Below are 21281 nucleotides of genomic sequence, written 5' to 3'. Positions count from 1 at the left end.
TCTGTATGTGAGAATGGGCGAGGTGGATGAAAGAGGAAGCTATAGTGAGGCTTCTGTTTGTCTGGGCGGAGGACGCGGTCAAAATTCCGACCTAGAAAAGGCGGAGCTCACTTTTGCGCCCAGACTAAAATAACAAGCCACACCAGAGCTAGACTAGATCTACAACAGTCAGACCCCAAAACAATAATAATCGATGATTTTTGGTCCTCGCTGACGCTGACGTCGGTCCATCGGTCGTCAGAATCTCTCATCAAGAAATCATGGTCAAGAGAGATTGACCCCCGCAGATGGTTTAACACCACGCTCTAGATGCTGTTTGTGTGCGAAATACGGATAGCCGCGCCATCATGATGGCGCAGGTCACTCTTGACAAGGCCATTGCGCTTTTGTCCTCCGAGAGACTGAAAGAACGATCTGACAGCCTGGCAGGTTTGTCTACAGCTGAGCCGTTTCATGGCACCTTTGCTGATCCTACCAGATTTGAAACATATTCTCCAGCAGAATAAACAGAGCTCAAAGTTGTATGATTCCCAGTCAATTTATGGATTGCATGTTATACATAGATTAACAGGTGCTTATCTCACCAGAACCTCGCTCAATGATAAAGCTTGCCATAAGATCTTCGAGTCCCTTTTCCGATTCATCTCCGTCGAAAGATCCTTGTATAACAAAGCGAGTTCCAAGGGAGCATCCGCCTCGCGGTTGTCCGCTTGTGCATCCGTCATTCGAACAGCTATCGATGTCTTTCTGCGTAACCTGAGAACAAAGTCGATTCGGGCTATAGTCGACCACATAACAGAGATTCTACAGGCCCCTGGAGAGGGTCTGTGGGAGCATCTCGGTGCGGATTATCTGAAATGCCTTACCACACTGTTGCGCTACCCTCCTCACCTCGAGCATTTGGCCGCCAATGAATGGGACAAGGTTCTGAACCTCTGTCTAAGAAGTATCGGTGCTCCAGAAGATGGGGATAGCCAATCGAATGACCACAATGGTCATCCGTCTACTTTGGATGACTTTCTGGGTGCAAGCTCACGCTCAACTCCATCAAGAAGTGCCTCGAGTCTGGCTTTGCGGGAGAAGCAGAATGGCGACAAGAGAATTGTCGCGGAAGCAATAGTATGTATCCAACTACTTACAGCGACCCCGACTGCCCCCGTGCAATCAGCCGCTGAGAATGTCCTTCGCGGGCTTGGGACTTTCTTGAAGCTTTCGCCTATCGCTGGAAGTGAACATCAGGCCGCGTTCAATAGTATAAATACAGTTGTCATGAGAGTTATTTTTGACCAGTCTGATCTCGTTCGCATGTTCCTCTTGGATCTAATTCCAGTAATTCGACATCTGTGGTCTACCAAGCGTATGGGCCTGAAAGATGAACTTCTGGTCACTGTTATGCTTTGCATGACCATCTTGACCGATGCAACTCGCAGGGAACCAACAGAGTCTCTAGCTCTATCAATCGAGAAACTACTGGACACACTGTACTCGGAATATACGAAACGTTCTGAAAAGGACATTTTGCAGATTGACGAGTTAATTCTGGATCGAGCGAACTCCACGCAAGTCATTGATCTCGCACTGCAACCTCGACTTGAAGTGCCCAGGTCCGAGCACAACTTGACCGTCGTATGGGTCATGGCAAAATTGACGCGATTGTCAGAGGAATCGACCGCGTGGTTATCGCATCCAGCAGGCGAAATACCAAGCAAGAAGCAACGGTTGAACTCGGCGTCGGACGAAGTCTTTCGAGACTCTGTTATGTCATCGGGCAACAGGAGGGTATGTGCCCTGCAGTTGATCCCCATACTCCTCCAGAGCCACGTCAGTATGGATTCGAAAGCGTCGCTACTTCAGCGATTGATCCCTTGCATACTCGATGACAACGGCGTCATAGCTTCGTGGACAATGGTTGCTATTTCAGGGTGAGCCTGTACAGGACCCCGTTATTGATCGCATAGCTAAAGATTTGTCACCGCAGCATCGCCAGCACTGCTGAAGCAGGCTCTCCGTCTCTGAAGAAGTATTGGCAACGGGCATGGGATCTTGCGTCTCGCGCCTCTATCTCGCAGCACACCTCCAGAGCCGCCTGCCATCTTATGAGTAGCATTTTAAAATTCGATCTTCTTGATTATTCCGTAGTCGCGGGTACGACGAGTTCAATGCTTACAACTATGAATTTGAATGCGCCATCTAGCATCTCAGACTCATCCTTGGAGTTGTGGGCGATCATAACAAGGTTGGGCGCACAGACGAACCCAGGCTCAGTCTCGAACGCCTCGAAACAGATCTGCTCATGGCTACGAGAAGCTTGGGTGATTGGTGTGTTTTCGCGATGTGTTTTTACGCAGATTCTTGATCGCTAACATGTGTCAGGCACAGTAACCGATCGAATGCAAACAGCGCAGGTCGCTGCTTTTGCACGTCCTCTATATCTTCTCAATCTGTTTCTTGCTTGTACCAACAGACAATTCGAGGTGCCCACCCCGCAATTTCGAGGGCCGTCTGGGCTTGTTGCCAAAGGCTGGCACTTTTACCAAAGTAACCGAGAGCTTCTCGACTACCTCTTCCATGTGGATGGGATGCTAGGCTCCGCAAGCATGCATGGCAGAGATGATTGCATATCTCTGCAACTCGCGACTCGGAAAGACCCTAATGACGACATAGTACTCGATTTGTTGCAAGCGAAATCTGAAATCTTCTTGCAAGCATGGCGATCGTTGTCTGACAGTAAATCACACCACGTGACTGTCGATGTCGTTCAGATACTGGCTTCATTCTGCATAGTCGCTATATTGTACACAGAATGCATACTTGAACAATCACACACTCAGATAAAGGACCTGCGGGGCAATATCGAGCAACTCTGGGTCAGCCTTTGTTCATTTATGGCGTCTCGTGAGATTGTGTTTGTGCAATGTTGCCTGGAGCTTCTGTGCCCCTTCCTATCCCAAAGAAATAGGGTTGGCTTCGAGAAATCGGTTGTTAATAGCAGCCTGTACAGACTTGTTTCTCCCTTAAGTCAAATTCTGGAAAATCATCGACAAAACCAGAAGCGGTTGCTATCTTCTGATGAGGAAGAGCCAATGGATTTGGACGACCAGCTGCTGCAGTCCAACGATCTACTGGCAGAGAGCATGTGTATCATTAACTCGAATCGAGAATCTGTCCCTTTGTTTCATGATTCTGCAACTTTCCAACGCTCAATGACTATCCGCCTCTCAATCTTCAAGATAGCATATGGCTCTGTCGTCCAGCCAGAACAACCAGCCAGTAGTGCTCTGGTTGAGTACTTGACGGATTTGGATGAAGCTGATCTATTGTCTGCACGAGACTTCCTGCCGGAGGTTTATCGGGCATGTGCAGGATATGAACGCACGTCGCTATTAGACTTATTGGAGGACATGGGTGAGAAGTGTCTGCAAACCTACCAACTTGAACGTTGCGAAAACTCACAGATTCTGTGCATTCACATGATGAATAGTTTCGTCAAATCATGGACGACAGGAGAGCGAGATCATCTCACTGACTCGGCTTTAGATATCTACAACTGGTTTACCGATGTCTTATTGGCAAAGGGCAGGGCTTCTTCTCGAGTATTGATGGCCTTTTCCAGACTTCTAGAGGAAATATTCAGCACCAACCCCGTGTACACAAGCGGTGAATCTAACCCCTCGCCCAGAACAACTCTTTTCATGATCCTTCAGGAAAGTGATATCCTAACGAAGTACAACGTGGGCAATCTCGTTCCCAAATTGTTTAGACACTTCCCACTGAAAGATCACGATACGATCTTTGATGATATTTTGGAAAGCCTTCCCCGCGATCCTGACTGGACTGAGGGTATTGCGCTTCGTTTGTTCATATTGGCGAGGTTGGCTTCACAGTGGCACACTTTACTTCGGAGGAGCATCTATCATATGTTCGAGACGCCGGCCCAGCTTCCTCACTCTCGGTGGCACGCTGAAAAATGCATACGACACGTTGCAAGTGTCCTTGGACTCGAAGACGCACGACAATTATTCCGCCTCTTCTCCTCCCAGATTCTCTACACCTGGACTGAAAATGAATCAGTTATGACAATGCCCTTCAGCATATTTGGTTATGCCACCCTTGAGGATATGCTGAGCGATGTCCAAGATGAAATTGTAGGCCAAATCATGATGCGGGCCAATGAGCACGAAGCAAACGAGCTCTCAACCCGTCTGGGAACTCCTTTCATAGAGCTCCTGGCGACATCTTTTTATAGGGCAGAGGCGTATAGTATTGCGCGAGACATCAGTACTCCTCCTGGACAGAGCTCTCAACCGAAAGGGGTTGAGAATCGATTGAAGAAGATCTTAGGGGCCGACCGTTTCGTGGATCTGGTTGAGAAGCAATTTCCGCAAGTGATTGCAACGTTCTTTGGAGCCCTTGATCAGTGTGAGCAGATCGAAAGAGCGTTCTCCAAGAGGGCCAATTTTCAAGAAGCTTTCAGTATCTTGAAATCAATCACTGCGAAGGGTGCCTCAAAGGAAGTACTTCCCCCCAATCAGCAACCTTCATTCAGAGCGCGTTACCTTCTAGATGAGCTGGAATTCCTCTGCAAACGAAGCGGTTATGAACTCGAAACGATCTGGACTCCTACACTGGCATCTTATGTCTCCCGGACACTTCTGGAATCAATTCACCCGGCGCTTGGCTCTCTTCATGCCTGCTCTGTCATTCGAAAGATCAGGATTTTGATCTGTATTACCGGCCCTGTCATGCTGAGAGATTATCCTTTCGAAATGCTCCTACACGCTCTTCGACCGTTCCTCACAGATATACATTGCTCTGAGGACGCTCTGGGCATGTTCTGGTATCTCCTGGACGCTGGGAGGTCTTACTTGACTGAGAATCCTAGTTTCATGGCTGGCATCGCAGTGTCCACCTTGCTCTCTTTTCGAAAGTTCTTGACCTCTACAACAGCCACAATGCAGGAAAGCCAATCTGTTGCAGTTCTGACAATTGTCCAGAGCTTTCTCCAATGGTTCGAAGACTTCTTGAAGACTTATGAGTCACCTCGTCTAAGCGCAGAGGCGCAGGCCTTCTTTCAGCGTCTGATGGAGTCTTCGCGCAGGATCTCTGCCCCAAGCAAAGATTCGGACGGCACCGAAGAGTGTAATTTGCTTCTTGAAGTGATAAAGGACCGCAATTCTAAGACGAGTTTGCTGAGTCAGTCAATATCTGATCACATCCTGTCCTTGCTTTGTGCAAGCTTCAAGAGCCCTCTCAACTACCATCAGGACCTTGTTGAAAGAGGGCAAGACGCTATTGCAAATACTGTTGCTTTATATCGGACTCTCCAAGACTTCAGTCCTACAAGAGAGTACAGGCTGTGGGCTGCCAGGGTAATTGGACGCAATTTCGCTGCTACTGGTATGATCAGTGAGGAACTTTTGAAGGAACAGCAGTCGACCCTATTTGAACCCCGAATGGCTAAGTTAAACCTGGACATGTTCTGCCAGTCAAAAGCCAGAATATTACAGGTGCTTTGCAGTATGTTGCAAAATAGCAGCCTTCTGGAAGTTGGGCTTGTTGAAAGGACCTTGCAGCTCATTGTCAGCAACCTTGCCGGCTCCCCAGGATTTGAGAATTATGGAGATCTCATACCTCCTTCCCTACTGAAGGCACTAGTTTGGAGTCCATATCAGTGTCCATCAATACCCTTGCCGGCTTCTCAGGCTAAGAATCACGATACCATTGTGGGATGGAACCCTGGTATCTCCTCTGCTCACTGGGCTCGCAGCATTGGGCTTTTCTTGATAAAGGCTGCTCCCCAAGATCCTGTTATTGGGCCGCTGAAAAACATTCTTCACGTCATACCTTCATTGGCAGTCCAGATTTTGCCATACATTCTGCATGACGTTTTGCTCACGGAGCTTGACGGTGAGGCCAATGTTAGGCAAACCATTTCTGATATCTTCAGGCAAGGTTTACACGAAGCTGATGACCATTGTATCCCTCACGTCCGTCTCATCATCAACTGCCTTCTGTATCTTCGGAATCAACAGCGTCCTCAAGAAGCAACGATAGTAGAACGTGATGAGTGGCTTGAAATTGATTTTGCAGTGGCATCTAAGGCTGCAAACACATGCCGCTTACCCAAGACAGCGCTGCTGTTTCTCGAGATTCAGGCCTCGCGGGTCGTGTCTGGATCTCGCCGCTCCTCTCTTCTGAAATATGAACCTCCCCCTGATCTCCTTCATGACATATTCAGAAATGTGGATGATCCGGATCTTTTTTACGGCGTCCAGCAAAGCCCGTCACTAGAGTCGGTCATGGAGACCTTGGAACATGAGAGCTCCGGGTTCAAAAATCTCCTTTTCCAGAGTGCCCAGTATGATAGCGAGATTCAGATGTTGGGAGACGCCGACGCTCACGGTCTATTAAAAGCACTCAACTCAACTAACCTCCAAGGCATTGCAAACTCATTGACCTCGACTCTCAAAGGCTCAAAAAGCTCGGTCTCGTTTGATAGCATGATGCAAGCTGCGATAGATCTGCGACAATGGGATCTACCTGTTTCACCTTTGAATCACTCTCCGTCCGCTGCACTCTTTAGAGCCTTTCAAAGCCTGAACACCTCGAGATCTTTAGTTGATGTGTCAAATTCCGTCAACGAAAGCCTCCTGGCCATATTGGGCTCGCTAGGAAGCACGAGTCGCTCAGCTATGTCCTTCCGGGCAGCGATGAGAGACCTGGGAATTGTGACTGAGGTAAGCGATGTCTTGAGCGCGCACTCTCTCGCGGAGTTAAGTGAGGAATGGCGGAAGGTCGCGGAAAGAAACTCTTGGTTGAAAACAACAAGGTATGTCCAAGGTAATCGGAACTCTGTCCGAGACAAAAGGCTGATTTATCTAGTGTCCATGAGGTTGGAGAGATCTTAAAATGTCACGAGGCGTTGTTCTCCTCTATCAAGACAAGGGATTATCTCAAATCCGCCGTAGGACTAAGTGACCGAGATGCACAGCTACTGGAAGTCAAGGTCATTCGCCAGTCACTTTCCGTCACAAGAAGTCATGGTATACCACAGGCTTCATTGAAGTCTGCGGTGCGCTTATCTAAGCTTGCAAATGTCTGCGTGGTGCAGGGAATCAATGTCGAAGGAGCAACAAAATTCGATTTGGCCAACGTCCTATGGGACCAAGGAGAGATGGCAACGTCGATTAGAATGCTTCAACAGCTTGACAATCAAGGCGATCTACACAAGCAGTCAATTCCAATCAGCCGCCCGGAGCTTCTTGTGACCCTCGTGAGTGGGCAGTTCTTTGCTTGATCGAGTTGTTTCTAATCATTTGCAGGGCCATTATGTGGCAGAGGCACGCTTGGAGAAGCCAGAAGCTATCATTCAGGGGTACCTTGGCCCTGCAGTTAAGGAACTTAAGAACCGCTCAGAAGCCGAAGAGGCCGGTAGAGTATATCACGGCTTCGCCATCTTCTGCGATCAACAACTACAGAATCCCGACGGGCTGGAGGACTTTAGACGGGTGGAGCAACTACGTAACCGCAAGGAAAAGGAAGTACTGGGTCTTGAAGAGATGATGAAGAATGCAGAGGGCAAAGAAAGGGAGGCTCTGAGGCACTATCGGACCAAGACAAAGCAGTGGTTTGACCTGGACGATCGAGAATATCAACGTCTGCGACGCAGTCGAGAGGCCTTCTTGCAACAATGCCTTGAAAACTATTTACTTTGCCTCAAAGAAAGCGACATTTATAACAATGATGCACTCCGCTTCTGTGCCTTATGGCTCGACAAATCGGACAGTGAGATTGCAAACAAAGCTGTTTCCAAACACCTCAACCAGGTCCCGAGCCGGAAATTCGCACCACTGATGAACCAGCTTACATCCCGCCTCCAAGATACCTCTGACGAGTTTCAGAATATGCTCTTTGCGTTGATTTTCCGCATTTGCGTCGAGCATCCCTTCCATGGCATGTACCAAATATTCGCCAGCAGCAAGTCCAAGGGTGGAAAGGACCCGTCAGCTTTGTCTCGTAATCGAGCGGCAAGCAGGCTGGTAGATTACCTGAAAAATGACAAACAAATTGGACCGACATGGGTTGCAGTGCACAACGCGAATATCAGTTACGTGCGGTTCGCGGTCGATCGACTGGATGAGAAGGTCAAGAGTGGTGCGAAGGTGCCATTGAAGAAACTCCTGACGGGCCAACGACTAGAGCAAGACGCTTCGACACAAAGGCTGCCGCCACCTACGATGAAAATTGCCATCCGTGTTGATTGCGACTACAGTGATGTTCCTAAGCTCGTTCGATACCATCCCGAATTCACCGTTGCATCTGGGGTGAGCGCACCGAAGATTGTCACCGCTGTAGCAACAGATGGTCACAAGTATAAGCAACTAGTAAGCTTGCATTTTACCGTTCTCACACCATTAGATTGCGAAGCTGACTTTCACATTACAGTTCAAAGGTGGCAACGATGATCTACGGCAGGACGCTATCATGGAACAAGTATTCGAGCAAGTGAGCAGTCTTCTCAAAGACCATCAGGCGACACAGCAGCGGAAGCTGGGAATCCGTACGTACAAGGTCCTACCGCTGACGTCGAATGCGGGAATCATTGAGTTTGTACCGCACACCGTCCCCCTGCATGACTACTTGATGCCGGCGCATCAGCGATATCACCCCAAGGACATGAAGCCCAATGTGTGCCGAAAACATATCAGCGACGTACAGACCCGGTCGTTTGAACAACGAGTTAAGACATTCCGCCAGATTACGGAGCATTTCCATCCGGTCATGCGGTACTTCTTCATGGAGAAGTTCAACAGTCCGGACGATTGGTTCAGCAAGAGGCTCTCATATACTCGGAGCACTGCGGCAATTTCCATTCTGGGGCATGTGCTTGGGCTTGGCGATCGGCATGGGCATAATATTTTGTTGGACGAGAGAACCGGAGAGGTCGTCCATATCGATTTGGGTGTGGCTTTCGAGCAAGGTCGAGTCCTACCAGTCCCCGAGGTGGTTCCCTTCCGACTGACGCGCGATCTGGTTGATGGTATGGGCATCACGAAGACAGAGGGTGTCTTCCGGCGATGCTGCGAGTTTACTCTCGAGGCACTTCGTCAGGAATCGTACAGTATCATGACAATCCTGGATGTGCTTCGGTACGACCCCCTGTACAGCTGGACTCTCTCTCCGCTGCGGATGAAGAGGATGCAAGATGCTCAAGAGGCTGGTGATGGTCCCCCCATGATTTCAGGCGCTGCGGAAGATCAACGATCAGCGAATGAACCTAGTGAAGCGGATCGGGCTCTGACGGTTGTGGCAAAGAAACTGAGCAAGACTCTTAGTGTCACAGCGACTGTCAATGAACTGATTCAGCAGGCAACTGATGAAAGGAACCTTGCTGTTCTCTATTGCGGTATGTCATTGGGATTTCTCTCAACGATGATGTCGAAGGCTAACGTTGTTCCAGGCTGGGCCGCATATGCATAGGCACTCAAGATGCGTAGCAAAGCGAATTCTTTCAGTTTAAATTCTTGATATTTCGTCGTGGAGACCCCCTCCTCTTCTTCTGTGAAGCCTTTCTGTATTGAATCCATTCTATGGCAATGCTTGATATTTGCAGTAAATAACTACAACGCTTTCCAGCCTTCCTTGAAGTAGGTGAGGCAAAATGTGTACATAGTTAAAATAAGATCATCCAAAAAGATTGAGTCTTTGGCAATATATGGTCGTGGAGACTGAATGTAACTTGCCGTGTAAATGCCGCATTGAGCCAAACTCTTGCGAGACCCGTGGCCACTTCTTCCACTTCCGCCGGTCAGGAACTTTCAAGATTAGCGCTCGCTTTTCGTTTAAGGCAGAACGTTTCACCCGTATTTTATGCCTCCGAAGGTATATCCTTGTGTTAGACTGCATTAAAAACTGTCAAAAAGGTTTGGCTTCAATTTTTCCCAAAGGGGTAAAACCACACGCACCTGCTGCCTCTTTTACCCAATACGGCAAGTGGTATCGCGATTTTTGTCCGAGATTAAAAATAGCACGTCTCCTAACTATACGTTCGCGAAAGACTTATCACTGTGGTCTCACGGCCTCAGTCTCTCGAGAGCGCATTTAACTCCAGTATTTTTTGGGCCTGCGCTCATCAGCGGTGCTTTCGACATAGGCTCAAGTCAACATGTCAACCGCATCTCCCAACAGGGGCATCGTGGTCTTCTCGGGAGGAAGCGCTGCCAACAATCTCGTCGATGTCTTCAGCAGGATACGTGAGAGTAAGGATTGCTTGTTAAGCTATATCATCCCCATCAGCGACAATGGAGGTTCATCCTCTGAGCTGATCCGAATATTTGGCGGTCCTGGTATCGGTGATGTGAGAAGTAAGACTCAAACATCCTCAAGAAAGATAGCTAGCTTTATGGCAATCACCAGTCCGTGACTGACAATACATACAGGTAGATTGGTCCGTCTAATCCCTAACTCGCCTCCAAATTCAGAACGGGCAGCGATCAAGACCCTGTTCAACCACCGGCTCCCCTCGGACGCTGTCGCGGCCCACGGAGCATGGCAGTCCATTGTGGACGGTACTTCCGAGCTCTGGAAAACCATCACGCCTGCTAAGAAAGAGCTGATACGCTCGTTCTTCAACCTGCTGAACCTGGAGATCCTCAAGCGGGCACGACCGCCCTCATCCACCTTTGACTTTACCTCGGCCAGCGTCGGCAATCTCTTCCTCACCGGCGCGCGACTCTTCAGCGGCAGCTTCGAGAGCGCCATCTACCTCCTAGGAAGCATTTGCGGTGTCCAATCCGACCTCGTCCGCGTCATCCCAGCCATCAACTCCAACTTCTCCCACCACATCTCCGCCTCCCTCGCCGACGGCACCGTCATCGTCGGCCAGAACAGCATCTCCCACCCAAGCGAGGCAACCGCTCTCCAGCCCCGTCCAGGCTCCAGACGACCCAGCCTCCTCCTCGCGGATGGGGCCTCTGACCTCGAGGACACAGAACCCTCCGACGCCTCGGACGCCGCCTCCTACGAAGACGACCACCTCCCCGGCTCGCTCCCCACTCTCCGCAACAAAAACATCCAGTTCAGCAAATCAGCCAACGAGGACCTGCCCGCCCGCATCACCCGCATCTGGTACATAAACCCCTACGGCCAGGAGATCCGGCCCCCCGCTAACCCGCGCGTCCTCGAATCCCTCCGCAACTCCCAGGCCATCATCTACAGCATCGGCTCCCTCTACACTTCCCTCGTCCCCTCCCTCATCCTCCGCGGCGTCGGCCAAGCCATCGCCACCAGCCCGGCCCGCCACAAGATCCTTATTCTCAATGGTTCCCTAGACAGGGAAACCGGCCCGCCGTCGCAGCCCTTCACGGCGGTCGATTTCGTCGAGGCAATCACCCGCGCAGGCGAGGAAAGCCGTGGTCGGCCAGCTCACTTATCTTCGCCGCCGTATTCCTCGTACGTAACGCATCTTCTGCATCTTGATGGGCCGGGGACGCCCCAGGTTGACCGCGAGCGCCTGGCGGAAATGGGCATCGAGACGCTCCGTTTATACGGGCGGAAGATTACGGCGCCGGGGCCGGACGGTGAGGAAGTGGCCTTGGGGATGAAGTATGATCCTACTGCTCTTGTGCAGGCGTTGGAGGTGGTGTTGGGCCGTAAGGGAGATGCGATGCTTCGCGGGGATGGGTTGAGTAGGCGGAATACATTGGATCCGGGGAGAAGAAGGGCTGAGGTAAAGTAATAGATAGAAATCAATACAATATAATGATCTGGTTCAACTTTGCTGTTTCAATATCATTCAGATTAGTAGCATCACAGAGGAGTATTTACAGATCAATATATATCACAGAAATAACCGCCCAGTTCCCCTCGGTAGAATACAGCAAGCCCAAGCGTGCCATCTCGAGCAGCCACTGCAACGCCATACCAATGCTTTTACAGAACGTTCGTCAGATGATAACATAAAAGAGAAGTTACATGATTAATGCATGGAAAGGGTACAGGATCGTAGGGAATGAAAGGAAAGAGTAGGACGGATTCTCAGACTAAGGCCGAGCGGCCGGTCTGGGTTTCCATGTCTGACGGTTCACGTTGAAATGGGGATGCCTGCTCCCCTGTGGTAGAAACCGGAAGTCGCGGTAAAGTCCGGAATCAATGTCCATTAAGACCGCTTTTTGAGGCTCCGCTGAAGGGAAGTTGGTCGATTTGGCACCGTTCCGAACAGAGCGTGTGCTTGAAGCGGTGGCAGACTTGGTCTTCGTCACCTCCTTGATGATTTCTCGAAGCTCTTTGTCATCTTTGGTAATCTGAGCTTTGATAAAAGCAGGATTATTGGTGGCCTGAAGTGCCGCCATCACAGACTCTCGTGGTGTGTAGGTGTACTTCTGAGGTGTAGGAGGCGAGACCGGGACTACTGAAGGATCCAAATATGCTTCTTGGTCCTTGTCCAATAGTCGACTAATATCCAAGCTTTCTCCGTGCGGAATCTTGTGCGGATGAGAAGGAGTCACGCAGTCCATGTCCACCTCTTTACGTAGAACGTGATCGATATCGACGGCCGAAAAGTAGGCACAAGACTGAGGAAGATCGTCGATCCCAACTTGTTGCGAAAACATGGCGCGGGTCCAAACATTGGCGACCTGGAGGGCCATGGCAGCTCGGTATTTGTCCTCTTCCTTAACAAGGTACCGTATTTCGTCGTGGACCGTGATTGCGAGTCGAGCATCAATGTTAAAGCGACGGATAAGATAATCCATGGATATTATCAAAAGGTGAAGATAATCAACTCCAGATGACTGGATGGCCCAGTTGATTCGGGAAGTCATGAAACTGCCCTTGTTGATGAAGCGCCGCATGAGTGCCTCAGTGATCCCAGCGCCGAGCGCAGGCGTACGCGGTCTTTCTTGGTCGGCGAATTCCTCCAATTTGTTGAAGACAAAGGACTCAGTACCTCCGCGCCAGAAAGGGTTCTCGTTCAGGATACAACGAGTTGTGCGGGTGCCCTTTGTCTCTCTGTAGAGATTGGTTGCAACTTCTTGGGTCTCCTTCTCGGACATGGACGGATTGAACTGACGAAGCAGTGTGGCAGCGAACTTCACCCCAGCACCGTAAATGCGACCATAGTTGAAAACCTTGGCGTCATTACGCGAAATCCCCAAGATCTGGGCAGTGCGCGAATGCATATCAGTCCCAGCAGCCTTGGAACCTTCTAACGTCATGAATCCAATGGCATTGCCCCCATGTAGTTGGAATTGAGCGTCCCCGACAAGACTGGCAATCCACAATTCCTGGGAGTCAACATCTGCACCAACGAAGACATAGCCTGGCGGAGCTTTGATCATGGCTTTGAGTTCAGAACCCACGCGGTTTGCCTTGGCGTTGCTAGCCGTTAGCCACGTATTCTCCACGGCTCGCCGGGTGATCGTGCCCATAGGTATGATTTGAGGGAGAATAAACCCTAGTCGGTTTGACGTTTCACCTGTAGACCCGGACTGCTTGACTTGATCTTCGTAGACTACCATCTGACTCATGATTCTGTCACGGGCGCTGATCCAGTATGAGCAGGAGGCATTCATTTCCAGAGCTTCTTTGGCGAGTGCGTATTGCGATGAAAGCGTTCCCCGCTCAAAGAATTGCAGATAGCCCTTGGCTAATGGGTTGACGCAACGTGCTTGTGGGCCATCCTTATGAGGGAGTTTGAAGTACACATGTTTCCTATCGTCGCGCATCTCCGGGTTCTTCTCTTCACTCATATCACAGAGAACCACTGGCTGGTTTTCGAATTTTTTGACCTGGTCTTTCGGGACTTTGAATGTCCATCCGAATTTATCGGACCATGTCAGAGGGTAACCGTCCCATGACAGCTTCAATAATATAGGGGCAATCCGGGTGCGCACAGTCAGGTTTATGTCCGCTGTAGTCGAAGGAAAAAGATCTTTGTACCATTGTGGCATGCCTGGTTTCTTCTGTCTGGCCGCGGGTCGCGGAGGATCACCCTTCTTCTTGCCCTTGACCATTTTGATTTCTTGGCCAGACCAGTCCAGCTGTCGCAACCAAGGGTCATTCATGTAAATATCCGGGTTCTCTTTGACCTTGAGAGCTTCGTTACATAGTTCAACTAGCCTCCGTTGCACATCGTCGACTCGTTGATGATATGTTGCTTCCGCGTTCGTAATATACTCTTTCCACGTTTCATTGACGGGCAATATGACCGAGGAAAGATGGCGGAGAGCTCCGAAGCTGACAGGATGAGGACAGACCTCAAGGAAGTTGGGAAAAACCTTCTTGTACACGCGATGGGTGATGGCGACGTCCGCGGCACAGTAATCCAGCAATTCTTCCAGCTTTCCCAGGATCTGCTCCCTGTTCAATTCGCCAAAATAGTCTCTTTGTGACTTGTCAATTGTAACATCGCAATGAAATTTGGCTACATCGCGCAAGGAATTCACAGAGCTCCGTCCCACCCACAATTCCTCCTCTTCTTCGCTCAGCATTTTGCTTTCGAGCAACGCAGCCAGCTCAACAGAGTTGCTCTCGTTTGCAATCTTGTCTCTCAGATCCTTATTCTTCTTATGACGCATCCATGTGGGTCTCTGTTGCGAGCACATCCCGTTGACGGCGACGTGGAGTGACATGGTATCAAGGAAGAAGTTGCGAGTCTGCTCCATTCCATACTCCTCGAGGACGCGCGCTCGGTCATACCCAATGTTGTGTCCAACAACGATCCGAGGTTGCTTTGTATCACCCAAAGGTATGAGTTGAACTTCATTCTCGGATTCACCGAGGAGCCAGGGAGAAAGCCATGCATACCAGGCTGTAGGGCTCACAGCGCAAGCCATAACAGCAAAAGAGTGTTCTTTGTACATGACCTCGGTATCAAAGGTGAGCATTGACTCATTTGGTGCGTCCACAGGCTCCCAAGAACCGTCAGAGTTATATTTGGTCCATCCGCTGCGCTTGACCCATTCGCGCGGCTTCTGAGGCGAGTTGACAGTTGTATAGCTTTTCGCATAGGTTAAGTAGGGCTCGGATGCATCCATTCCCAGCTTGAAGAAGTGCTCGTCCATAGTTTGTCCCTGGAGGGAGGGCATGTCGAATGCGATAGGTTCCGCGGCATCCTGAGATTTTCCTAGCAGATCGTGCCTTGAAAGGTGTTCCTTGGACAGTGCAACTAGGACCGGATCTGGCGATCTTGCTTGATTCGGGAATATTTGAGAATAGACATGGTCGCTCAGCTGTTGAACTCCAATCTCATTGAACCTAGGCAATGCAGGGACTGCAAGATTAGTATATGTATTTTTTTTTCTCGACTTGCGCCGGCCAGGAAGAGGATATAAGTACCTGAAAGAGACCGACGGCGTGGTGCTTCAACACCATCTCCCGACGAAGGTTCCGAAATGAACGATCTAACCAGCAGTAGCAGCGGTCGTTGTCGGGTGAAGCGTGGCGAGCGCAACCTCTGGGAGCAAGGACGTACAGCATCCCTGCAACGGGGGGCGATCGCACTATTTAAAAGCATTCTAGATCATAAAATCCAGGTCAAATTAGCCCCATGACATGGTATATAGTGCCGCGCAGCCAATGCTGCGTAGAAATAGCGTGTCTATGGAGACGTCGATTCAAGATGAGTCGTGTTGGTACACATTTCTACGGAGATTCCAGACTTTCCTATCGCGGAAAGCCCGTCGTCATGCCTGTCGGAGATCGGAATTAGAGATGATCCTTCAAACATCCACCGCCTGCCTTCATGGCTCTGTCGTTATCGTCATGTGATATTGTGCGATAAGCCTGTTGGCAGTTTATCGCCCCTCCAAAAGTACCTCTCTAGCCTTCCTTATGAACTGGCAAGATATTAGAAGCGTTCATTAGCGATTCCCACTCCTCTATGGCTTCACTTGTAAGGAGTATCTCCCATGCTCGTCGAAGTCCTTCCACCCGTTCTGTTTCCATCGAACCTTCAGATCGAGACCAGCATGCGCGAAAGCGCCGCCGTGTGAATGATGTCGAGACAGCAGGCATTGGGGAATCAGCAGATTATTCGGACACTTCAACTGCTTCCACCATTTCCACATCTAATCCGGGAGCTCACGGCAGAGATGTTGAACCAATCGAACAGATTGATTTGACAGAAGTGGAGGGTTCGGCTGCGCTTGCAAAAGCGTTGGCAAAGCAGCGAGAAGATGCTGTTCGGGCACAAGAATCTTTGCACCAAGGGGCTGGTCGTTCTGTTCTGACATCATATAAATGTCCTGTGTGTATGGATACCCCAGTCGATGCCACCAGCACTGTATGCGGTACGTATCTCCTGTGTGTAGCACACGGAACCACATATTGACGGAGTCAGGGCATCTCTTCTGTCACAAATGCATAATGGATACACTGAAATTTAGCGAAGAGCAGCGGTCAGATGCGTCAGGTAAAGGCCCTCGCGGCACTTGTCCAGTCTGTCGAAAGCCTTTAGCACGAACAGATGCACCAATACCCAGAAGGAATTTAGTTCCACTGCAACTAAAACTCGTTACAAAACGGAGAAACCAGGCGACTACGGAAGGCACATAACAATCACCGAGGCTTGGTTTATTCATGAGCATTTAAGGGCCGGCGTAGGGATAACTAGTGGTTTTTGAGCGGGCCAGATTGCATCGGGATGAGCGATTACAGCGTTTAGCAGGCGTTATGACATATTTGAATCATTTCTCTAGGACATCCTAATCGATGGACTTACTGATAACTGGATTTAATTGAACTTTAAGAGTCCGAGTGCTCCGTGGACCGAGCAGAGTATGATGGCCGCGAGATTGATTCTTGTGGGCTGACTAGCTGCCAATTCGGTGACTTATTTCCAAGTCTGTCCTTGAACTTGTTCCATAGGGTGTATCCTCGTAGACTGAAGGAAACATCGAGTCGAGTATCAGAGTCAGGAAAGGATTGGCATTCCGCTGTCCAGGATGACGTATTAACAGAGCCATCCTGTTCTGGATGAACATGGAATAAACCAGCTAAGCACCATGGTTATAAACTAGGCCAATCTTATGATTTCTCTTTATTCTGTTACTGAGAATCAGCTCCAGTGAACTACCTAGGTATGTGCTGATGCAGCTCCGATAATTTGCCAGTTGCCAAGAGGTATCCCAGTCTATCACCCTAAACACGCCGCATCCGTGGATGGGACGAGACTGCGGACCTTAATGAGATTGCCAACTCCGCAATTATCGAAACCCAAGGAACACCAGGCGTCGAAGCTGGCCATCCACAACTTCCTGTATATTTCATCTTACCTGCGCAACTGTTACTTCCGTCCAGAGCTTCTCCGCTGGTCGTCCACAGAAGCAGATCCCAGCGCATTCAACAAAGTCAAAATCCCAGCGATGAACTCTTCCTTTGGGCCCTCCTGCATCTTGATGAGGTGCTCACAGTTTCTCCTTGCTCTGACCTGGGATGGAAAGCTGCTTCCATAATATTTTCAAGATCATTTTCTTGGGTTGTGCGCTTCCCTTCGATATCCTTGCGCGATTACTCGCCAAATCCACTTTGTTCGATCAAGACTTGTCCGGCTTCATGCGACAAGGATGTTCTGAGTTTGAATGCCTCTAGCTCGCGCACAAGCCATCATAGTCGTTCGTCACCATGAGCATTCACTCACTCGATCATACGCGGACCATTGAGTTGTCACCTGTCGCTCTTGATGAAAGAGACATAGAGGCAAATCCGCGGGCATCTATCGCACATCCGTCGCCCTTCTCGACACCCGCCAAGGGGGTGGCTCCTCGTTCGCCTGAAACATTCACTACTGCGGCTCGGATCGCATCGCAGGATACGGTCAGACATCGCGTGCGTCGCTCAAACACAGCGCGCTCTTATCATCCCGACAGCGTTGCTCATGATCCCAATTGGCAACCGGGAACAGAACCAGGCATTGACCCGAACAAACCTCCACCCCCCTATGGTGCCGATTGGGCACCTCACATACCCACTGAATTACACAGAAGATGCGAGATAATCGTGGTGGACTTTTCGCAACATGAAATGCGGCAGTACGAGCTTGACAATGACACGCTGGAAGCCTTCCTCGAGCGACAAAGGGAGCCCTGGGTCCAGTGCAGGTGGATCAATGTCAATGGACTGAGTTGGGATGTGATCAGGATTTTGGGAAAACATAAGGGCCTCCACAGACTTGCAATTGAGGACATGATCAACACGACAAACCGTACGAAGGCGGACTGGTATTCGGATCATGCCTATATCGTGCTTACCTTGCAGAAACTGGTAAAGCTCAGGGAGGAGTCTAGCAGCGACTCTGAAGAGGAAGAAGAAGACGGACGAAGCTCATTTGCCCGCGACCGCAGAAGTTCGACATCAAGTGGGAAGACACATTCACTGAAGCGACCAACGAAGAGATCGCTCGTGGTGGCCGCATTGAAGGATCTCTTCACATTTCGGTCATCGAAGGAGACAGACGACAGATATGCTGGCGGGACAAGCGCTCGCCCTTCATCGGGGAGAGCCTCGTCGAAAGCCCAGTCCAGTCTGGGTGACACTGCCAGTGCAGGGTACACGGCGCGCAGCATTCAGCGCTTCCGCGGAGGCCCGAACGAGGACAGGATTGCGTTCATGGAACGCCACGCTGTCCTAGCATCGAAGGGTCTGAGTGTCACACTCGAACAGGTTTCGCTATTCTTGCATGCAGATAATACGGTCACCTCCTTCTTCGAGACCAGTGCCGACGACATTGAGGCGCCTATTGTTCGTCGTCTCAGTTCACCGGAGACGATTTTGCGCCAGTCCTGCGACGCCAGCATGCTGTTGCAAGCTATATTGGACGCCATAATTGACCTGGCTATTCCAGTGACCAGTGCCTATCAAGACGCAATCGGTGACCTAGAACTCGAAGTTCTCACAGATCCCGATGTGGATCAATCTAAAAGCTTGTATATACTAACGTCCGAGATTGCTGTTTTGAGAAGCTCCATGCAGCCGATTGTGACGGTCATCAACGCGCTCCGTGACCATCGCTCAGAGCCCGTCAGTACCCCTGGCTTCGGTCTCAAGCAACTTGGTACCGCAACGCCACTCTCAATGTCAGGTTTCAACTCCTCAGACGCTCTGCCCCAGGTGGGGGTAGCCACGCCGAATCTCAAGAGTTTGGGTGGATCAAGTGTTTCCATTAGCCACATGTGTCATACGTACCTAGGGGATGCGCTGGACCATTGTATAACCATTGTGGAGACATACGATCAAATGAGACGCGCTGCTGACAACATGATTGATCTGATATTCAACACAATCGGTAATACCCCTGCGAGGACGATTTTAGCTTCGTGTGCTGACTGCCTGCAGGAGCGTATCAAAACGAAAGCATGAAGCAGCTGACGCTTGTAACATGCTTCTATCTGCCATTGACTTTCTTGACTGTTCGTCAAGCTTTGCACCTTGGAGGATTTCACTGTGTGTACTAACTGCAAGCTAGGGTTACTTTGGAATGAACTTTGAGCACTTCTCTGGAATCCAACATAGCGATTCGTACGTTTCGTTCTGTGCCGTCAATCTCAAGACGTACTAACTGGTCTGAAAAGTTACTTCTGGATGATCGCGGTTCCTTTTGTCTTCGCAACGACCATTTTTCTGATGTAAGTGGGCTTCATCCTCGAGACGGAAATAATGCTAATGCTTTGACAACAGGCGGGACAAGATTCAGCGCTACGCGGTGCTGCTCGCCCAGAGACGATTGATCACCAGCTCGAGGAAGCAGAGACGGGAGCGAAAGGCCATGAAAGGGGCTTGAGATTATAGCAGCAATGGGCATAGGCGTATATATAGAGCCTTCTATCTGGTCCATGAAGGGCGGATGCAGTCTATAGTACAGTACATACGAGACTATATACACGGTGAAAATAATATTTTGTTTATACTCGTACACAAATTGTACAAACAGGTCCTCGCCATGAGAAGCACCCATATCACAGAGACTTCCGGTTAAACGCCAAGTAAGCCTTCCAGGGCAGCCTCCAATCAGACCGAAGTAGCTCCGGCCTGAAGATATCGAAATCAACCTTCTCCAACCTATCTAGCCAAAGTCGCGTGCTCACCGCAGGCATGAACACGCCAAACGCCCGATTCACCTCGTCCAAAGGCGACTCGTCGCGCTGGCCCCTGCCCGCCCCAGGTTCTGCGAGGTACTCATGCCCCTCCTCACCCGCATGCTCAAAATCATGCCCTACATCCTGCCCAGCACGGAGATTGCTCAGCATCTGCTGCACGGTAATCAGATGGTCGCTTGCCCGCGTCGCAACCGTGAAGACGGCATCGCGTAGTCCCGGTGCCTCACCGCCCATCCGGAAGACATCTTCCTCCTTCACGCCCGCCTGCGCCATGACGTCCAGCGGCAGCATCACTGCGCCTTGCTTGGTTCCTCCGAAGTTGCCCGAGGCAGGCTGCGTGGGTGACTGCGCCTTAGGAGGCGGGAACGCAACCAGCGGCAGGCCGCGGAGGACAGCGGCGATACCGGCTGCTTTGCCGATGTGCGATGCGACGTGGTCGACTGTGATGGAGGTCATTGGCAGCGAGGACAGAGTCAGGTAGAGCAGAGTCGAGTAGGTGTTTTCTGCGTAGGTCTCCAGCGCGGCGATGGTGGGGTACGGGTCGTTTGTGAGGGTTTGCTCGCGCGCGTTGATCATCTTTTTCAGCCAGGCTTTGCTGATCCGGGCTTGGCCATGTGTGCGCTCGTTGAGGTCCGATATTGCGGACGCCAAGAGGATGGCAATGGGTTCCTTGGGTGGTGCGCCGGCAAGGATCTTGGTGACGGCGTCGCGCCAGAATTGCAGTCGCATTAATCCAATTGTGTAAGAGGATGTAGTCTCGGGGATCATGGAGAGGGTAACATTGAGGGCTCGGAGGGCGAGGTAGAATGTCTGCGATTTCTGCGGGATGAACGTGCTGAGGGTGTAGGAGGGCCGGTCATATTTCCTATATGCAACAAATGAGTTTTGATTCGCCTCGAGAAAAAAGGAAGGGGCTGGCCCTCGTACAAAAGGAGATCCGAGCAGTATTTCCGCGCAGCTTGGACTTCTGCTTCAGCTGCGCCGGAGACGGGACTGGCGGCTGGTGCTGATCGAGTGAGATGCCTTCGTTGCTGTGATTGTACTCTAATCTGGGAAATGCGACATGATCGTGACCTGGCACGACATGCACGAGCAATTTCCTCTAGAAATGACATTTTATATGAGGGTTTCGAACCAAGTTGTTTCTGCTTCAGACGATTGCAGGCATGCACATGGTCTTCTAGATAT

General features: G+C 50.4%; 5 protein-coding genes across 5 annotated transcripts; 3 read left to right on the top strand and 2 right to left on the bottom strand.

Moving 5' to 3' along the window:
• Positions 1 to 347: 347 nt before the first annotated feature.
• Positions 348 to 9480, top strand: atmA (DNA-binding protein kinase TEL1; the record flags this gene model as incomplete). The annotated part of the gene is made up of 9 exons (XM_033558404.2): positions 348 to 429; positions 479 to 521; positions 588 to 1922; positions 1979 to 2319; positions 2374 to 6829; positions 6883 to 7273; positions 7323 to 8384; positions 8446 to 9406; positions 9461 to 9480. The coding sequence occupies 9 exons, from the start codon at positions 348 to 350 to the stop codon at positions 9478 to 9480; spliced, it is 8691 nt and encodes a 2896-aa protein (XP_033414295.2).
• A 685-nt stretch (positions 9481 to 10165) lies between these two features.
• On the top strand, positions 10166 to 11737 carry ALT_7062 (gluconeogenesis factor YvcK family protein; the record flags this gene model as incomplete). Its single annotated transcript, XM_033558403.2, has 2 exons — positions 10166 to 10364; positions 10440 to 11737. The coding sequence occupies 2 exons, from the start codon at positions 10166 to 10168 to the stop codon at positions 11735 to 11737; spliced, it is 1497 nt and encodes a 498-aa protein (XP_033414294.2).
• A 304-nt stretch (positions 11738 to 12041) lies between these two features.
• ALT_7061 (DNA-directed DNA polymerase gamma MIP1) lies at positions 12042 to 15086 on the bottom strand (the record flags this gene model as incomplete). Its single annotated transcript, XM_033558402.2, has 1 exon — positions 12042 to 15086. One exon carries the CDS (start codon positions 15084 to 15086, stop codon positions 12042 to 12044), a length of 3045 nt encoding a protein of 1014 aa, XP_033414293.2.
• Positions 15087 to 17622: 2536 nt separating this feature from the next.
• ALT_7060 (putative CorA family metal ion transporter) lies at positions 17623 to 19777 on the top strand (the record flags this gene model as incomplete). Its single annotated transcript, XM_033558401.2, has 5 exons — positions 17623 to 19282; positions 19333 to 19406; positions 19463 to 19515; positions 19569 to 19622; positions 19675 to 19777. The coding sequence occupies 5 exons, from the start codon at positions 17623 to 17625 to the stop codon at positions 19775 to 19777; spliced, it is 1944 nt and encodes a 647-aa protein (XP_033414292.2).
• Positions 19778 to 19952: 175 nt separating this feature from the next.
• On the bottom strand, positions 19953 to 21208 carry ALT_7059 (NADH dehydrogenase (ubiquinone) complex I, assembly factor 6; the record flags this gene model as incomplete). Its single annotated transcript, XM_033558400.2, has 2 exons — positions 19953 to 20958; positions 21021 to 21208. 2 exons carry the CDS (start codon positions 21206 to 21208, stop codon positions 19953 to 19955), a joined length of 1194 nt encoding a protein of 397 aa, XP_033414291.2.
• Between the last annotated feature and the right edge of the window lie 73 nt (positions 21209 to 21281).

Source organism: Aspergillus lentulus (assembly GCF_001445615.1).
Source record: "Aspergillus lentulus DNA, contig: Alt12, strain: IFM 54703, whole genome shotgun sequence".
In the NCBI taxonomy this organism is placed as follows: Eukaryota; Fungi; Ascomycota; class Eurotiomycetes; order Eurotiales; family Aspergillaceae; genus Aspergillus; species Aspergillus lentulus.
Note: the sequence above shows the minus strand (reverse complement) of the source record. Positions and strands in the feature narration are given on the sequence as shown.